This window comes from Nelumbo lutea, chromosome 2 (assembly GCF_056320005.1).
Source record: "Nelumbo lutea isolate HS-2025 chromosome 2, American lotus-T2T, whole genome shotgun sequence".
Taxonomy (NCBI): domain Eukaryota; kingdom Viridiplantae; phylum Streptophyta; class Magnoliopsida; order Proteales; family Nelumbonaceae; genus Nelumbo; species Nelumbo lutea.
Genome location: NC_142685.1, coordinates 111,943,475 through 111,963,034, shown reverse-complemented (window position 1 = coordinate 111,963,034; position 19,560 = coordinate 111,943,475). Strand labels below are relative to the sequence as shown.

The 19,560-nt window shown below is 38.5% G+C and overlaps 1 protein-coding gene across 2 annotated transcripts in view; it reads right to left on the bottom strand.

Annotated features, from left to right (window-relative positions):
• The window catches only part of LOC148872830 (kinesin-like protein KIN-7K, chloroplastic), a 75,380-nt gene that overhangs the window by 45,883 nt on the left and 9,937 nt on the right, over positions 1-19,560 (bottom strand). For both annotated transcript variants that reach the window (XM_088971204.1, XM_088971203.1), the window contains exons 8-10: positions 3,540-3,599; positions 1,919-1,997; positions 882-949 (exon numbers count right to left, since the gene is read on the bottom strand). In XM_088971204.1, coding sequence (XP_088827330.1) covers positions 882-949; positions 1,919-1,997; positions 3,540-3,599 — 207 coding nt within the window. The remainder of the gene's footprint in view (positions 1-881; positions 950-1,918; positions 1,998-3,539; positions 3,600-19,560) is intronic.

The window sequence follows — 19,560 nt, the reverse complement described above, 5'->3', positions numbered from 1 at the left end:
ACATGAAAGTGGAAAGATTTAGTTGTCAAGGCAACACCTAGGCATCTAGTCGCATTTTGGGGCTCGCCTTGCCCAAACGCCAAGTGGTTTATATACCATTTATACAAAGTTCTGTAATGTTTTCACAAAATATTATCTTTTATTTTTAGTTGCTTATTTTATTAGGGTTCTGAGATATTCAAAAGTTAAAGAACTGAAGAAGACTAACAGAGTTTGAGTGATACAAAGTTTGAAGTCTTAGAACACCAACCAATCCCAGATGGTATGTTCATCTCCTTCTTATTTTTCTTCTTCTTGAATGAAAACAGGGGCTCCACCCCTTCTTCCTTTTTCTGAAAAAAAAAAACACAGAACAGGGTCCTTGCCCCTTCTCTTTCTTCTGGAACAAGAACAGGGGCTCTGCCCCTTCTCTTTTTTCTGGAACAAAAACAGGGGATCCTCCCCTTCTTCTTCTTCTTCCTATTTCTGGAACGAAAGCAGGGCATATCCACCATTTTTTAGTCTTTTTTTTTGTGTTTTCATGTTCAAAAGGAAAGCGTAAGGGCTCCACCCCTTATTTTCCATGCTACAGTCTTTTTACTTCTTTTCCTACAGTAGAAACAGGGGATCAGCCCCTTGTTTTTCTATCATTTTTTAGAAACTAAGTGACACCCAGGCTGGTGCCTAGTTGACTAGGTGACTAAGCGCTCCCTTGTCGCCTAGGTTCACCTTGGTGCCTTTAAAACTATGGGGAAAATTGATTGCTGGGCAGGCCACAAGACCCTCTAGCCTGGGATTGGAATGATTTTATCACTCAGACAGTTCCCCCTATCATCCATGTGTATATACATGCTTGTATAAAAGTTTTGCAGAAAGTATGATAGTGACCGATGTTACAATACCAGTGTGAATATAGTATGGCTTCTGCTGCTGAATAAATTAAAATTCGTGGATCCCACATGTCTATGCTCTGTTGTCAATAATAAAAGTAAAATTTGATCATTAATAACCATAAGCAAATGCGAAAGTAAAGTAAGAGGCATGATAACAATATATCATTGATGATCTGTATATATATCATTGATGACCCAAGAAATCTAGAGTATACAAACTCTTGTCCAAGTTTAGCTTACAAACTTATTAGTTATACAAAATAACAAATAGAATATTCTATTTCAGTTTTTAACACTTGGACATTTATGAAAGACAAAATTGATAGTAAGTTAGTAACAAGAAGCTGAAATTCTAAATGTTAAAAAAGGCACACATGCATCATTGTCCATTAATGAGCCTCCCACTACACCAAATAGTATTTGGGTTCAGATCCAAATCTTATTAACACAAAAGATGTTTTAATATTCTTGAATTTGAAATACCTAGATATATATATACATATATATGTATATATATGTACATATACATATATATACATATACATAGAAACCCATTAGAAACATCCAACTATTCCCATTGAGTTCCAACACCTTTTCCATAGGTTTTATGGTTTTACCATTTGTACAATTCTTAAAGCCCAGCCCTACCTCTTATATCAATAAGGCATTTAAAGGTACCACATGACCAACTCTGGAAAAGGTAAAAGAAAAAGTCAACTCCACAATGAGAGATTCTTTGGTCTCAATGAAACACAGCACATATCAGAAAATCAATCTTCATAAGCATAAAACCTGAAGAATGTACTGAAAACTCATAAAATAAATCATATAAAAGAAACAATAAAATGGACATAATCGTAAATATTTTAGAAACCATTCATCCCTTCTTCCCCCTCCCTCTGATAAAGTTGAGATTCTGTGCTTCACAATCTTAACAACCCCCATATACCTCCCCTTCAAAAAAATAGAAAAAAAAAAAAGAGAAAGAATGGCATGCATACAATATAAATATAGTGAAGTATTCAAAAAACAAGCAAAATTTTTACCTTCGCCAGCTGCTATAAGTGACAGGGCATGTGCAGGGGATAATACAACTTCTTCCTTTATCCCTTCAACGTAGGTTCCCTGTAACCAGCACAGACAGATAACAAATAACACCTCCACTAAGCCTAAGGAACAACAGTTCATGAGTGGTATCCATCAATCAGATATAATTCCCTAAACCTTCCTTTATTGTACTATTGATTTCTAATTTTAAAATTTAAATGAATATGATCATTCTTCTTACCCAACTTTACAGTCATGCCATTTAATTCATGGAACATGGAATGAAATGATTTTTTTTATCCCTTTTGGATCAGCAACAAGTTCATATTAAGTATCAGTAAGTAACAATATAAGGCAAGCCACTTGAGGTTTGAAAAAACATATTTTTCTGATCAGTAACGAGTTCATATTCATCAGTACAAAACATCCCAGGGAGAGGTGTGAGGATCACCTCATCCAGAAACAGAAAAAGAAAAGGTACAAGTTACATTTGAGCCCAAGATAAGTGATCCCTATAAACCTCCTGTTTGAATAGAGAGTCAGCCAGTCCTTTGGCCGATCTCCTCTCCCATTGAAACACCACTGTTAAGTTTCTGGTGAGCCATTTAACCTTCTTAAATTCTTCTCTTAATTCCCAAATGAACAATGCAACTATAATGGCATGTTAGTGCCCCCTCCTCCCTTCCAACAACCAAAAAATGCTCACTTCTGTTCACTTCCTACAATCAGATTGGCTGATACATCCATCTGAGCAAGGGGCATAATCTGTCTAGAACTTGGAAGCCATTCCTCTCTTATCTAATAGTTAACCCCCGCCGCTAGGTTTATCTATTCTCCAACCAATAACAATATGGGAGGCGGGAGCCACATGGAATAATGGCTAATGAGACCCTCATAGCCCATGGATATAAAGAAAATAAATCCTTGTAATAGTGATAGTTGCTCTGTTCACTTGGAGTACCAAGAACCCACAAACCTGAATATTCACAAATGATGATGGTTAATCCCTTTGGCATCTATCAAAAAAAATGGTTAATCCCTTTGGCTCTCCAGTAAACTGTGCAGACCTAATCCTCACCTCCCCCCCCCCCCTCTCCCATTAGCGCCATTGCAATATTGCACTCAAATTTATTGGCCTGCTTCTTGGGGAACCTGGGCCTTCCATGTTGTGCTTTCTGCAAAGAATTGGCCGACTTATTTAAAATTTTGGTTCATACTCTGCCCTTATTTTCTTACTCATAACTCAAACCTTATGCACAAGAATTTCCTATTCTGAAGAGCTTTCCCTTTCAGAAGTTTGGGGAGTTAGGCTGTTGGACATCCAAATCACATGCAGTATGCCAGTCAGTACCTATTTTTTCATGTGCTGCCTCATCCTTGTTACAGGTAAAATGTCTAGGTAGTGCGCAAGTTTTTTTTCTTTTTTTTTTCTTTTTTTTTTTTTTTGATATGCAATGTCCAGGTAATGCATAAGTTCATAACAGAATTTGATAAGTATAATTATTCTGAAAGATATTAAAAATAAAAAAAATAAAAAAGCAATTGAGAACAAACGGGCTAGATGTAATTTTGGAAAAGTACTGAACCTCTAGTTTGAAATATAAAATGAAAGACTGGCACCTGAAGGTCCTCTCTTATTCTTAGGTTCTGCCCTGCTGGATTCAACAAGTCATTAACAACCTGAAACAAGGAAAAGGAAAGGTCAGAATGAGAGAATAATAGTACTGCAACAACACATTAACCAAGAATGAATAATGACTAAGGTTATAGCTTCAGAAATGATAGAACTGCTCATGCAGATGGATGTAACAGTACTTAATCAATCTGCAATAAGCAGAGATAATGCTTGGGAATACATGCATATATAAAAATGGAGGGGAAAAAAGAGTTCGAAATATACCACAAAGGAGGTCTGGAATAAGAAAAATAAACAGAAAAAAAAGTGATAAAAAAATTGCCCCAAGATAAGCATATTAAGAGAAAGAGACGGATTATATATATATATATATATATATATATATATAGAGAAATAGAGAGAGAGAGAGAGAGAGAGAGATGGCTGGACCTTCTTTCTTTCTTTTTATTAAAAATCTCAATCATATGAACTTTCGGTGGAAGAATCTCTAGGTAGATCCAGGGTTGGGAGAATATATTGTAAATCTTAAATATTTCTTAATATGACAGATGGAATATATTTTAGTTCTGCATACATCAGAATATCAATAGAACATCAGTACATTGTAAGAAAGTTTTTCAACAGAATAAAATAAAATAAACTTAGTGAGGCACCTAACTTATAGAAAGAAATATTTAAGTCAAAAAATATACTTTATCAAGGATTAATATTTCCTGAAAATCTTGGGGAATAAAAATTCTTAAATATAACCCATCATTACCATCAATATCCACAAAAACAAATTCAAGAAAAATTATTAAGAAAAGTATAATGTTACAATATTTATTAACTTTACAAAGGTTTGCTAGACTGTCACTTTTTTCATAATTAAAGAGGTCAGTATTGTATTATATCAAAAAGCCAAAAACTTATATCAATGGGCTTTACATGATTTATGAGACTGAACTGTATAAATCATGTGGATCAAGTGTCTTATATATAAGGCTGGATCAGAAACAATTTGCTCTAGTTCTCTTTTAAAATTATCAGCATTCAGACCGTGGAAAGCCTTCAAAATGAAACAGTGGATACCAACGATCACATAATTTTTCCTCTCAAAGTTGTAAACAAACAGCTATGCCTATTGAAAAAGCAATGAATCCCCATACCTCTACTAAGACTTTTATCTTAAAAAGATCATGGTAAACCTAAAATTAATGTATAAAATGGATTACTTTCCATGCCTTATCCCAACTATATGGGGTTGGCTACATGAATCCTGTTTTGTCAATCCATTCTATTTAAAGGATATCCACTGTTAAATTATTAGTGCTTAAGTCATTTCTTACTACTACCATTTCTTTTTGATCTACCTCTAGCTCCTCTAGCCCCTTCCACTTGTAATAAAAACTTCTAGCTGGAACCGATGGTGGCCTTCTATGCATGTGAGATGTGACCAAACAATCTTAGTCTACTCTCACTCATTTTACCACCTATTGGAGCTACTCCTAGGTTCCTACAGATGACTTCATTCCTGATCCTATCCTTTCTAGTTTTTCCACTCATCAATCTTAGCATTCACACTTTTGCCACACTCATTTTTTGGACATGTTTCTTGACTGCCCAACACTTTGCTCCATACAATATAGCTCGCCATACAACTGGTTTTTAGAATTTTCCTTTTAATCTAAGTGCTCTTCGCCTATCGCACAAAAGCTCAGATGCACCCCTCCATTTTCCCCAACCTGCTCTACATCCTCAATCTCTCCCTTGTTATGAATTATTGAACCAAGGTACTGGAAATGGTCACATTGAGTTGAGTTATCTCTGGGTCCCCAATCCTAAGTGTATCCTAATTCACTCCTACTCTGTTTTAGTCCAACTTATTTTAAAACCCCTCTTGTTTCTAAGGCATTTGTCCATGATCTTAATTTTGCATTTAATCCGTCATTAGTTTTATTAATTAAAACAATGTTACATTTAATCCATCATTAGTTTTATTAATTAAAACAAAAAGGAAAAAGATATCAGAGGTGGAGAGATTAATTTCTGATATTGAGGGAGACATTGAATTTAGTAGAAAGCTCCCAAGGAATTTCCTATGATAACATAGGGTCAACTGAAAGTGTGATCAATGAAAATTATTAGTTGAAATGTGAGGGGTTTGGGGAGTGCAAGGAAAAGGAGTGCAATTAAGGACCACTTGAGGAGAGAGAAGCCTAATATAGTGATGTTGCAAGAAATCAAGCTAGCAGAGTTAGATAGAAAATGGATGAAAAGTGTGTGGAGATCAAGAGTGTGCTGGACTTCGGCTCCATCTTGGGGAGCTTTAGGTGGAATGGTTACTTTATGGAGGGAAGATGTTGTGGAATCATCAGAGGAACTTATAGGAAGGTACTTTGTGTCCTTGAAGTTCAAAAATCTGGAAGATGGGTTTATTTGGATGTTAACTAAGATGTATGAGCTAAAAAGCTATAGAAAGAGGAATTAAATGTGGGAAGAGTTGTATGGAATACAAGGATTATGGGATGGTCCCTGGTGTTTGAGGGGAGATTTTAATGTCATTAGATTCTACAATGAATCCAACAACTCTCATTGCCTTGTTAGAACTAGCAAGAGGAAATTTAACTAACATTTATGGGCTAAAAACCTATAGAAAGTGGAATGAAATGTGGGAAGAGTTGTATGGAATACAAGGATTATGGGATGGTCCCTGGTGTTTGAGGGGAGATTTTAATGTCATTAGATTCTACAATGAATGCAACAACTCTCATTGCCTTGTTAGAACCAGAAAGAGGAAATTTAATGAATTTGTTAAATCTTTTTGAGTTAAAGGAGATTCGTCTATTGCAAGCCCATTACTCTTGGTCCGAATTTCAAGAAAAGCCTCTTTGTTTGAAACTGGATAGGCTCCTCTTCAATGTAGGGTCGGAGAACCATTGGACGAATTGGTAGCTAGGGCTTTACCTAGAGTCACTCCATATCATTGCTCTATTTCTTTAGGCTAGGAACTACTAGGGAATGGACCATGACTAGGGGTGTAAACGGATCAAATTCAAATCGAATCAAGCAATATCTGAATTCGATTCGATATTCGACAAATATTGAAAATCAATGTTTGAATTTGAACTTAATTAAATATTTGAATATCTAAGTCGATTCAAATTTGACCGATTAATTATTTAAGGTAATTAATAAATATTTTATTTATATGTATATAAATATATAAATTATTTATATAATTCAAATGTTATATATATATATATATATAAATTATATAAAATGTTTAAATAGTTTATATATTATATATAAGAATCAAATAATTGGTCGTTGGAAGAGAGGGCGCTATTGTTACACACCTACAGTTTGCAGACTGTTGAAGATTAATTAGTTTTATGATGCATTTCTAAGTAGATGTTTATGTTAGTTGTTAGATAGGAGGTGGGGACCACAGTAGTTATGTGAGTCCAAATTTTATTATGTTTTTTGAGTGTTATATATGTTGTTTTATGTTTTGCCGCCCTATAAGGGCATAGCTGTCTTTGAATTGTTCTATTATTTTAGTATAAATAATAAGTGAAGGTGGGCGGCCAGATTAATCGCTCTCTTTTCTTTCAACCTCTCTTCTTCTCTTCTTCTCCTTCTCTCTTCCTTCTCTCTTCAAGAAACTACTTTCTTTCATATTTTTTAATTCAGCAGATTTCTACTTGGTATCAGAGCATCGGCTAGGGTTTCTTGAAGCATTCTCATGCAGCCCTAGATCAGCCGATTGCATGAAGAAGTAAAGGGCTGATCAATCTGCTATAGATTGCCCAATTCTTGGAGTTTTTGGTGGGATCTAGACATCAAGAAGGTGATCTACTGTTCGGCATCAAAATCAGGAAGAACTGGAGTACGGGGAAGAGTCCCAGAAAAGTTGGACTCTTTGTTTTTTATCTAATCTTGGGCGCCCAGGTATTGTTAGTTTTCTTTTGATTTTCTAAAGAGGGCGGTTTGGTTTCTGAAATTTTCTAGGCCTCCCGGAGTGATCGATTCACTTTTCTCTCTGTTGGGAGGCATGGAGAGGAGAGAGATTTTTCTCCAACTAGGGTTTTCTTCTTCCGGAAGGGTTGGTTTCTGTGTGTGATATTAAATTATTTTTTGAAGGTCTCCAATCTATTATTTTCTTACTGTTGAACTGTTTGAAGTAAAATGGAGAGTTGGAATACCGAGATGAAATCTACCGGTAATGTGGGACTGGGTGTTGGAGGTAGTAGTGATATTTTTTGGTCTGGGTTCATTATTATAGTAAAACTTGATGGCACAAATTATTTGGAGTGGGCACAATCAGCTAAGAAGGCTATTGGTGCCCGTGGAAAATTATGGTATCTCACTGGGGAGGAGAAGAAACCTGATACAGACTCTTCCTGATGGGTGCAAGAGAATTACATGGTAATGTCTTGGCTGTGTAATTCTATGTTACCTCATATTGCAAAAAATTTCCTATGGGCTAATACTGCTAAGGAGATTTGAGATGGAGTGACTAAAACCTACTCTCATAAGCAAAATGAAGCCAGAGCCTATCAGTTAAGAAATCAGGTTATAAGTATGAAACATGGAGAAAAACCTCTTGTTGTGTATTTCTCCATGCTGAAAACCCTATGACAGGAAATAGATCACTTAGAAACTGTGGTATGGGAAAGTGTAAATGATGCAGCAACTTATCACAAACTGGTAGAGAGGAATAGGGTTTTTGAGTTCTTGGCAGGGTTGAACCCTGAATTTGACATTGCTAGACAGCATATTCTTTCTGGGGAGGGTGTGACACTCTCACAGGCCTATGCTTTTGTCTCTGGAGAGGAGAGTAGGAGGAATGTAATGCTAAGACCGTCTGGGATTGACCAATCGGCTATGGTTGGTACAACAAAACCTAAGTCAAGGAGTAGTGAGACTAGAAGGGAAGATAAGAAAGACTTGGTGTGTGATTATTTCAAGAAGCCTAAGCATACCAGGGACACTTGTTGGAAGCTTCATCCAAACCTTATGCCTGCTTGGATAAGAAACAAGAAGGGAAATGCAAATATAGCCACTATAAGAGACTCTTCAGCCCCTCTCCCAAACTGATTGGGAATCCATTGCAGTAGCAGCAGTGAGAACAGAATTGGAGAGGTTTGGACAACTTATGAGTAGGAAAGATTCACTCAGCCCTAGCCTTCCAGATGGGCAACAGAATGCAGGAGCCAACTACACCACTTCCTTTGCACATACAGGTAGTCCATATGCAACTGCGAATCTTGCATCCACTTCAAGTAAGGAGGGACCTCTCTGGATTATAGACTCAGGAGCATCTGAGCATATGACTAATGCCCCTACCATTTTCAGTTCCTATCAGTTGTGCTCTGGTAGAGACAGAGTCTCTACAGCAGATGGTTCACATATGCCCATTGTTGGGAAGGGGATAGTTAGTGTGACCAATGATATAACTCTGTCCTCTGTTTTACATGTCCCTAAACTTCATACCAACCTATTGTCTGTTAGTTCTTTGACAAAAATTTTGAATTGTTTTGTGACCTTTCTTCCTGGTAATTGTGTTTTGCAGGATCTAGAGTCAAAGAAGATGATTGGGAGTGGTCGTGAGGTGAATGGAATCTACCTTCTGGATGAGATTCCGAGACATCAGGGCCATCATGTTAGCAGTAGCAGTAGTAGTTGGTTAGAGTCAGTAAACCAGATTATGCTTTGGAACAATCGCTTGGGACATCTTTCTTTTAATTCTTTGAAATGTCTTTTCCCAAAGTTGTTTGAGTCTGCTCAATTATCTACTTTGGAGTGTGAGAGTTGTCAGTTAGGAAAGCATTGTAGACAGTCTTTTAAACCAAGTAATAAAAGTACTTTTGCTTTTAATATTGTTCACACTGATGTATGGGGGCCATATCAAATCCCTTCCATGGGAGGATTTCATTACTTTCTCTTGTTTGTGGATGATTATACACGATATTCTTGGCTATATTTGATGAAATCACGTGATGAGGTTCCTAACTTAGTACGACAATTCCACCAGATGGTTCTCACACAATTTGGAGTGAGAACTAAGGTTTTTAGATCAGATAATGCCAGAGAGTACTTTGAGAAGGATCTAATCACGTATCTCTTAGAACATGCTGTAGTTCATCAGAGCAGTTGTGCATATACACTGTAACAGAATGGAGTTGTTGAGAGGAAAAACAGACACATTGTGGAGGTGGCAAGGAGTCTTATGGTGCACGCTTCAGTCCCTGTACAGTTTTGGAGAGATGTAGTTCTTACAGCCGTACATGTGATTAATCGTGTTCCTTCACGGACTTTGGGGTTTAAGGTGCCATTTTGCCTCCTTTTTCCAGATGGAGAGATATTTCATATACCTCTAAGGGTTTTTGGTTATGTTTCTTTTGTCCACATTCTTGGCCCTCATCGCAAGAAATTTGATCCTAAGGCCAAGAAATGTGTTTTTCTTGGGTATGCTCAAAACCAAAAGGGGTATTGCTGTTATGACCCAGTGTCGATGAGCAGATTTGTCACTATGGATGTTACCTTTTTTGAATCCACATTCTTCTTCTCGAGTGGTTCTCCTCAGGGGAAGAGTTTTGGGGAGGAGAACTCACAATCTATTCCTCTTACTATTTCTGTGGTGTCTCCATCGGTTCAGCCAACACCTACACCATCAATTCAGCCCTCATGGTTCAGCCACCACCTGCACCATTAGTTCAGCCAACATCGGTTCAGCCAGCACCTGCACCTCTAGTTTCATTACCTAAGCCACTACGGGTAGCCTCACAACAATATCAATGCCGGCAGATGATGGTTGACTCCACACATCCTCGACCCACACCACTCTCTGTCAGTCCTTCTGAAACTCAAGATTCGGCAGATACAGTTCCAGGTATTCCTCTTGAGCCTGTTATGTTTTCTAATGATAATGTTTTTATCCCTAACACCACTGTTGCAGCTAATCCCACTGACCTTTATCTTCCCATTGCACTTCGTAAGGGGAAGAGAAAGTGTATAGCCCACTGCATTTCACACCATCTTTCCTACAATGCCTTATCACCCTCCTACCGTGCTTTTCTTTCTCCCCTGGATTATGTGTCTATACCCAGGAATGTTACTGAGGCTCTCTCCAAACCTAAGTGGAAAACAGCCATGCAAGATGAGATTGATGCTTTGGTCAAAAATCAAACTTGGGAAATAGTTGATCTTCCCCCAAACAAGGAGACAGTTGGATGTCGATGGGTATTCACAGTGAAGTATAAGACCGATGGCAAGATAGAGAGGTACAAGGAAAGGTTGGTAGCAAAAGGGTATACTCAGACCTATGGTGTTGATTATCTGGAAACCTTTGCACCAGTAGCTAAGATGAGTTCAGTCCGTATTCTTTTATCTCTAGCAGCCACCTATTCATGGCCCTTGTTCCAGCTTGATGTCAAAAATGCTTTCCTCAATGGTGACTTACAGGAGGAGGTATATATGGACATTCCAGCAGGCTTTTATGAAAATGTTAGTAAAGGAAAGGTGTGCAGACTCAGAAAATCTCTGTATGGACTAAAACAGTCACCTAGGGCTTGGTTTGACAAGTTAAGAGGGGCACTCGTCCGTTTTGGATACACACAGACGCAGTCTGATCACACCCTCTTTATGAAGAGGAGAGATGCTTTGGTGTCAAATCTAATTGTGTATGTGGATGATATAGTGGTGATAGAAAATGATCTAGAGGAGATTGATGATCTCAAAAAATCATTGCAGCAAGAATTTGATATCAAAGATCTTGGTGAGCTAAAATACTTCTTAGGGATTGAAGTTGCAAGATCCAAGCATGGGATCTTCATTTCATAGAGAAAGTATGTACTTGACCTACTACGAGAGACTGGGAAGTTGGGGACCAAACCAGCAGACACTCCTATTGATCCAAATCACAGAATTAATGGTGTGGATGGTGAATTGGTAAAGGATTTCACAGAGAAAGTATGTACTTGACCTACTACGAGAGATTGGGAAGTTGGGGACCAAACCAACAGACACTCCTATTGATCCAAATCACAGAATTAATGGTGTGGATGGTGAATTGGTAAAGGATGTGGGGAGATATCAAAGAATGGTGGGCCGACTGTTGTATCTGTGTATGACACGACCAGATATTTCTTATGTTGTCAGTGTTGTGAGTTAGTACATGCATGCACCTCGGGTTCAGCACTGGGAAGCTATTGAGAGAATACTTGGACATCTGAAAAAACACCCTGGCAGAGGTATTCTTTTCTCAAATCATGAGAATCTGAAGCTAGAACCCTATACAGATACAGACTGGGCAGGATGCTTAGATGACAGGAGGTCTACATCAAGAGTGTGCACCTTTGTAGGTGGAAACTTGATCTCCTGGAAGAGTAAGAAGCAAGCGGTTGTGGCAAGGTCAAGTGCAGAGGCTGAGTATAGATCCATAACTCATGGTGTCTCAGAAATTCTTTGGGTTAGATCTCTTTTGAGTGAAATTGGGGTGAAAGCAGAAGAATCTATGATGTTATACTGTGACAATCAGACTGCAATCAATATTGCCCACAATCCAATTCAGCATGATAGGACAAAACACATTGAAGTTGATAGACACTTTATAAGAGAAGGGGTAACAACCGAAGAAGTTTGTTTACCTTATGTCTCTTCAGAGTTGCAGCTGGCTGATGTTCTCACTAAAGGGGTGGCAAGGAACGAGCTTGAACATGATCTACGCAAGTTGGGAATGTGTGACATTTACTCCCAACTTGAGGGGAAGTGTTGAAGATTAATTAGTTTTATGATGTTTTTCTAAGTAGAAGTTTATGTTACTTGTTAGATAGGAGGTGGGGACCACAGTAGTTATGTGAGTCCAAATTTTATTATGTTTTTTGAGTGTTATATATGTTGTTTTATGTTTTGTCGCCCTATAAGGGCATAGTTGTCTTTGTATTGTTCTATTATTTTAGTATAAATAATAAGTGAAAGGGGCGACCAGATTAATTGCTCTCTTTTCTTTCAACCTCTCTTCTTCTCTTCTTCTCCTTCTCTCTTCCTTCTCTCTTCAAGAAACTACTTTCTTTCATATTTTTTAATTCAGCAGATTTCTACTCAGACGACACTATCCTCTTTTGTGAGACTGGAGACCCTCGAATAGCAAGGAATTTAAAAGGGGTGATAAAGCTGTTTGAGGTTGTGCCAAAGCTAAAAATCAATTTCCAAAAGAGTTGTGTAATGGGGCTGAATTTAGAGGAGGAGGAATTGAGTGAAGTAGCTGAGGTGTTAGGTTGTCTGACATCTAGTTGACCTTTGAGATACCTAGGGTTACCATTAGAAGCCAATCCTAGGGAGGGAAGCTTTTGGAATCTCATGGTGAAAAGGTGTGCTAAGAAGCTGGCAGCCTGGATGAGAAATTAAGTGACCCTAGGGGGTCGAATTACTTTAATTCAACCCACCTTAGTGAATCTCCCAATTTACTTCCTTTTTGTATTTAGGATGCCGCAAAGGGAGGTAATGAAAGTAGAGAAACTGATGAAGGACTTTTTGTGGGAGCCTGGAGAGGGAAGGAAGGATCATTTGATAAGAAGGGAATAAGTATGCAAGAAAAAGTAGCAAGGGGATCTGGGATTAGGTAACGTAGGGAAGAAAAAACTCAACCCTTATGGGTAAATGGCTTTGGAGGAGGAAAGACTTTGGCAATTGGTACAAAGTTGTAGAGAGTATTCATTGAGAAGAAGGCAATGGTTGGGATGTCGTCATTTCTCAGAGGGCTACATTGAACTCTCCTTGGAAGGCAATCTATGGCGTTCTTCCACAATTCTTAAACTTAATCAGGTTTGATGTATGCATTGGGGATAGGGTTCTTTTTTGGGAGGACTTATGGATTGGAAATTCAACACTCAAGGACCTTTTTCCACCTTTGTATTCCCTCTCTCACTTTAAAAATGAACCAGTTCAAAGATTTGTCTCATTCTCTTTGTCATCTGATTTCAGTTGGTGTTTGGGTTTCAGGAGAGATTTAAGAGATCCTGAGCTTGACCATACAGCATAGTTACTTTGTTTGCTTGATCCTATCTGTCTGGACCCTTCTAAATTGGATGCTCGTATTTGGTCCCCTAATCCTTCGGGCACATTCTCTTGCGCCTCCTTTTTCTCTTCCTTATGCTCTGTCCCTAGCTCTCAGCCTTTCCCTTGTAAAGAGGTCTGGTCTAAACCTGTTCCCCCTAAAGTGGTATCCCTTTGTTGGGAGGCCTCACTTGAAAAATTAAACACTTTGGACAACATACAAAGAAGAAAACCTTGTCTCAGTATTTCCCCCAACTAGTGTGTCCTCTTCAAAGCAAGCGGAGAAAGTTGCTACCATTTACTAAGATCCTGTCCCTTTATTGTAGGTCTCTAGGAAAAGCTTTTCAGTCTCTTTGGATGCAGGTGGACAATGACAACACAAGTTAGCAATCTATTTGAGCCTACAACCTTCAGGTGGCCTAAGAAAAGAGGTAGTCTTGTGCAGGTGTGCTAGGGCTGCACTGGTTTGAACTGTTTGGGAAGAAAGAAATGCCAGGATTAATAGAGCCATTAATTGGGTAAGGCCTTGGAACTATTTTCTCCATTCTCCTTTGATGATTTATGGAGAAATTGGGAAGCAATTGCCAAACGTTCTAGTATGAGACCTAAACTGTCAACAGAATGGAAACCTCCTCAAGAGGGTATCATTAAGCTCAACTTTGATGGCATCAGTTTAGGAAATCCGGGTCCTTCTGGTGTTGGGGGAGTGTTTACAAATACAGAGGGGCTAATTATTGCTTTATATTCTGGCCCTATAGGAGTAAGGGACTCAGTCAATGCAGAAATTCAAGCAGTGTTACAAGGAGCTGAATTTGCCAAAGAACTGAATTGTGAACAGTTGTTAATTGAAGGTGATTCCAAGTTGGTGATCCAGTGGTTAAAAAACCAGAAACAACAGCCTGGTCCTATAAAGGAGCTTTACGAAGATTCAAATGGCTAACTACAAGCATGTCAGCCCAATTCCAATGGGAAAGAAGATCAGAAAATGGGTTAGCAGATTCACTAGCTAACCAAGGCGTGCATAGGAATCAGATGTTTTGGGCTAAACTGTAATTCTTTGCTTTAATCTAAGGCTGCATCTCGTGCCTTAACTTGGGAACTTTCTCTATGTATCTTTTATGCTCTTAATCTATTAATAAATTCACTCATTATTCATCAAAAAAAATTAAATAACCGGTCGAATTTGGATGGATATTTTATCGAATTGAATCAGGTCATATTTGAATTCAATTTAATTAGTTAAACAATATGAATAGGATAACCGAATTCGACCAATTATGATATTCAAATTATCCGAATTCAATTCAATTATGTCAAATCTCTAATTCGAACTCGAATTTTTGAATACCATTGACACCCCTAACCATGAACCTTTAGATTTGAGAATATGTGGTTAACTCATTTGGATTTTGTGCATAAGGTTGAGGAGTGGTGGAATGAAGTGCCAAGGGGGGTGAAGTGGCAAGGAGTTAGACTTCATAAAAATTTGAAGAGGCTTAGATCAAAAATAAAAAAGTGGAATGAAGACCCCTTGGGGAGGATAGAGGAACAAAAATCTTCCTTGTCCCAGATTAAGGAATTAGATGTTAAGGAATCTCAAAAGATATGTCTTAGTAAGACAGAGAAAGAGATGAGAAGAGAACTCAAGGAATTGGAAGAAGTCCTTTTTAGAGAGGAAATTTCCTAGAGGCAAAAGTCAAGACATAAATGGATTAAGAAAGGGGATGGGAATACAAAATATTTCCATGCCTTGGCCAATGGGAGGAGGAGAAAAAACCGAGTTGCTAAGTTAGAACTAGATGGAGAAGAAATCACAAATCAAGACGAGATGGCCCAATTATTTGTGAACCAATTTAAGTCAATTCTCAAAAGACCCTTGAACAACAGGTTAAGGATGGAAGGAGTAGATTAACCAAGATTGACTGAAGAAAATTTAAACTAGCTTGAAAGGAATTTTGAGGAAGAAGAGATTAGATAGACAATCTTATCAATGGATAGATCTAAGGCTCTGGGTACAAATGGCTTTACCATGGATTTTTATCAGGATTGTTGGAATGTGGTAAAAGAAGATTTATTTAAGGTGTTTCTAAAATTTTAGAAACCTGGAAACTGAAGGAGACTCAAAAGTGATTATTTCTTGGATCACTTCTAGATGTAATGTGCCTTGGATCTATAAACATGCCTTAAGGGAGTTAGAAAGCCTAAAAGGGGACTTGAATGCTTCTTTTACTTGGATCAACAGGATAGCTAATGGGATGGCCAACACTTTAGCCAAGCAAGGAGTATATAGGCAACAGCTATTCTGGGCTCTATTGTAATTTTGTTATTGTGCTATTATTGTATCTTGTCTTCTTGGGTGAATGGTCACTCAAACTATTGTAACCTTTTCATCTATTAATATAATTAATCCTTTGCCGATCAAAAAAAAAAAAAAAAGACTTATATCAGGTGTTTAAGGAGTTTGCATATAAGCACACAGTCAGCCCTGGAGTCAATGCCACGCTCATAACATTAATAAGAAGGTAGATGCGAAACACCCTAAAGATTTTAGGCATATTAGTTTGGTGAGTAGTATCTGCAAAATATCAGCTAAGGTGTTGTCTTTGAGGACAAGAGAAGTCCTGCCCTCCCTTACTAGTCAGGCCCAAGGAGTCTTTGTGCAAGGGAGATAAATAACTGATCAGATTTTATTAGCCAATTAATGTGTAAAGGAAATGAGAAGGTTTGGCCAACTGGGCTTTGTTTGTAAGTTGGACTAAGAAAAGGCTTATGATTTAGTGGACTAGAATTTCTTGTTAGAGATTGTTGTGAGAGTTGTTTATTTTGTTATTTTACAGTGGTTGGTAGCATGCTGTCAGCCAGTGTCTTTTATTTTCTTCTTATTTGTTTGTTAGTAGGGAGTGGCCAGGGGCATAATTGTTTTTTTCTCTTAGCCTTTGTATTAAGTTAATATAAATGATAAGTTGGGCACCGGCCAGCTACAGTTTTTCCCAATCGAATCTCTCTCTCTCACCTTCTCTTCTCCTCTCTCTTCTCCTCTCCTCTCGTTTCTCTCTATCCAGGAAAAATTACATGGTATCAGAGCAAGGTTCTGAGTGATAAAGAATCTCTTTTCTTTCTCTCTTGATCTCTTGGATGTGTGGACAAAGAAACCTAATTGGACTGATCAGGCCACTTGTTGCTGCTTTCTTTGGGGTCCCCCTTGGTCGTAACACCAAGGAAGCCCTAGTAGAAGAAGGGTGATGCTGTAAACACCTTTCTTCTCCTTGTTCGATGCAGTGAAAATTAGTTTCTGGGTTTGCACCTTCGAACAGGTGCTGGACAGGGATATGTATTCCTTTTTTTTTCTGTGGCCAATGCAGTGAAGGCCTTGGGTTTTGGATTTACACCTTCGTACAGGTGTTAGACAGGAGTATGGTTTTTTTTATTACAGACAGGAGTATGTGATGTAGTTGAACTGTGACTGATTTCTGGGCTGTTCTAATGACTTGAACCTGAACTGAACTGATTTCTGGGCTGTATTTCTAATGTTCTAATGGCCAAACCATTACTGAACTAATTACTGGTTGCTGTAGTGAAATTAGACTAATTGCTGGACTGATTTCAGCAGTGTTTTTTTCTCATTCCAGAAGTAGAATTCTTGGGGGTTTAGCATTCTGCTTGTGTAGGATCAGGTCTGGTACACTTGTGATTCTGTTTTTTGTAGTGTAGACCTTCTCCCTCAATGGCAAACTATGATTCAGCATCATCTGGGGTTACACCAACCCGTAGCACAGCTGGTATGGGTGGTGAAAACTTGATGTTTCCCATGCCAATTACCCCTCTAAATGGCCTAACTACCTGGAGAGGGCTAAAAGTGTGAAACTTTATGATACAGCAAGGGGAAAAGCTGGTTACATTGTAAGAGTGAAAGAGCCCAAGTATGAAACAGCTGAACATGATAGGTGGGACCAAGAACAATATGGTGATGTCTTGGCTCCTTGCAGCCATGGAACCCGATGTGAAGAAGAACTTTATGTAGGCAGACACCACTAGTGAGATTTGGGAACAGGCCAAAACCACCTATTCTGAGCAAAGGCATTATGCCAAGATTTACCAGTTGCAAGCTGAATCCTCAACCTGTAAACAAGGGAATCATAGTTTGTCCGCCTATTATTCAGCCCTTACTTCAGTGTGGAAGGAATTGGATTACTATCAAGCTATAGAATGGAAACATGATGATGATGCTAAGGCCTATAAGAAGCTAGTTTCTCAACAGCATGTTTTTGCATTCTTGTTGGGACTCAACCCTGCTTATGAACCCTTGAGAGTTCAGATCTTAGGAAGTAAAAAGTTGCCGTCGGTTCAAGAGGTGTATGCTCTTGTTCAATCTAAGGAAAGTAGGCGAAGTGTGATGGTTCCAACCGAGGGGGAGCAACAGGTAACATTGGTTGCAATGGGTAACAACAATAGGGCAAGAAAAGTGACTCCCAAGAAGGCTGATGATAAAGATAAGTTCTTTTGTACCCACTGTCAGCGCTCGAGACATGCTCGTGACACATGTTGGGAGATTCACGGGAAGCCCAAGTGGGTAGTGAAGAACCAAGAACAGGGTAAAGTGCAAGGTCAAAAGAAGCCGAATACAACACATAATGTAGCACATGTGGCAACCCAGGATACTCAGTTTGCTGGTACTACACGGGACCACTTTACTGGTTCTGACCACAAGAAAGATATCATGAATTCCTTCAGAGATCACTTTGAGTCATATGGCAGGGCTTTGCGACAAATGGATAGTTCAGTTACTGGTACTCCTACTTCATTTGCATCTACATCAGGTAATGTGGCCTCTGCATTCCATGTCACCACTACCACTGACTCCACTTGGATCATTGACTCAGGGGCCTCTAACCACGACTGGTAAGCCAAACTTGTTTCAGACTTATAACCTTTTGTCAGGAAGGGATAAAGTGAGGCTTGCAGATAGATCATTCTCCCCCATTGCAAGCCAAGGATCAATATCCCTTCCCCATGGCCTTAACCTGAATGGTGTACTACATGTCCCTCAACTTCCTATAAATTTGCTTTCAATTAGTAGTATTACAAACTCTTTAAATTGTAGTGTAACCTTTTTTTCCTGGCTCATTCTCGACATTCTCAACATTCTAATGGATGGTCTCTACATTCTCGACATTGGTAGAGGGAGCCTAGTGGATGGTCTCTACATTCTCGACAACAAAGCTGGTCTCTCGGTGTCGTCCTCGGAATCATATATTCAGTCAAATAAGAGTCAAATTTTTCTATGGCATAGTCGGTTAGATTACGTTTCATTTGAAATAGTAAAGTCTTTGTTTCCGGTTTTATTTAAGTCATGTTCAGTGTCAGATTTCTAGTGTCAAACGTGTCAGTTGAGCAAACAATGTAGAACAACTTTTCATTCAAATAATAAAAGATCCAACTTTCCTTTTCATATTGTGTATTCTAATGTATGGGGGGCTACTATAATCTCTGAGGGAGGATATAAGTACTTTATCACGTTGATCGATGACTTCTCCCGCTATACATGGGTATTTCCCATGCATAGCAGAGATGAAGTTCCAAAGATTGTGAAAGACTTCCAGAGGATAATGTTTACGTAGTTCCATGTTGAAATACAGATCTTTCAATCAGAACACCACAGCAAAATGGTGTTGTAGAAAGAAAGAACATACACCTCCTTGAGGTAGCTTGAGGAATGATGTTACACATGAATGTTCCAAAAAGGTTTTGGTTTGATGCTATACTTGCAACTGCTTATGTCATCAACTGCATGTCCTCTAGAGTGCTGAACTACATGGCCCCTCATCAGTTGTTGTTCCCTCACTCTCCTTTATTTTCCATTCCCATGAGAGTATTTGGTTGGCGTGCCTTTGTCCATGATTTGTCTCCGTCTCATGGTAAGTTAGACCCTCGATCCATTCCTTGTATCTTTCTGAGGTATCCCTC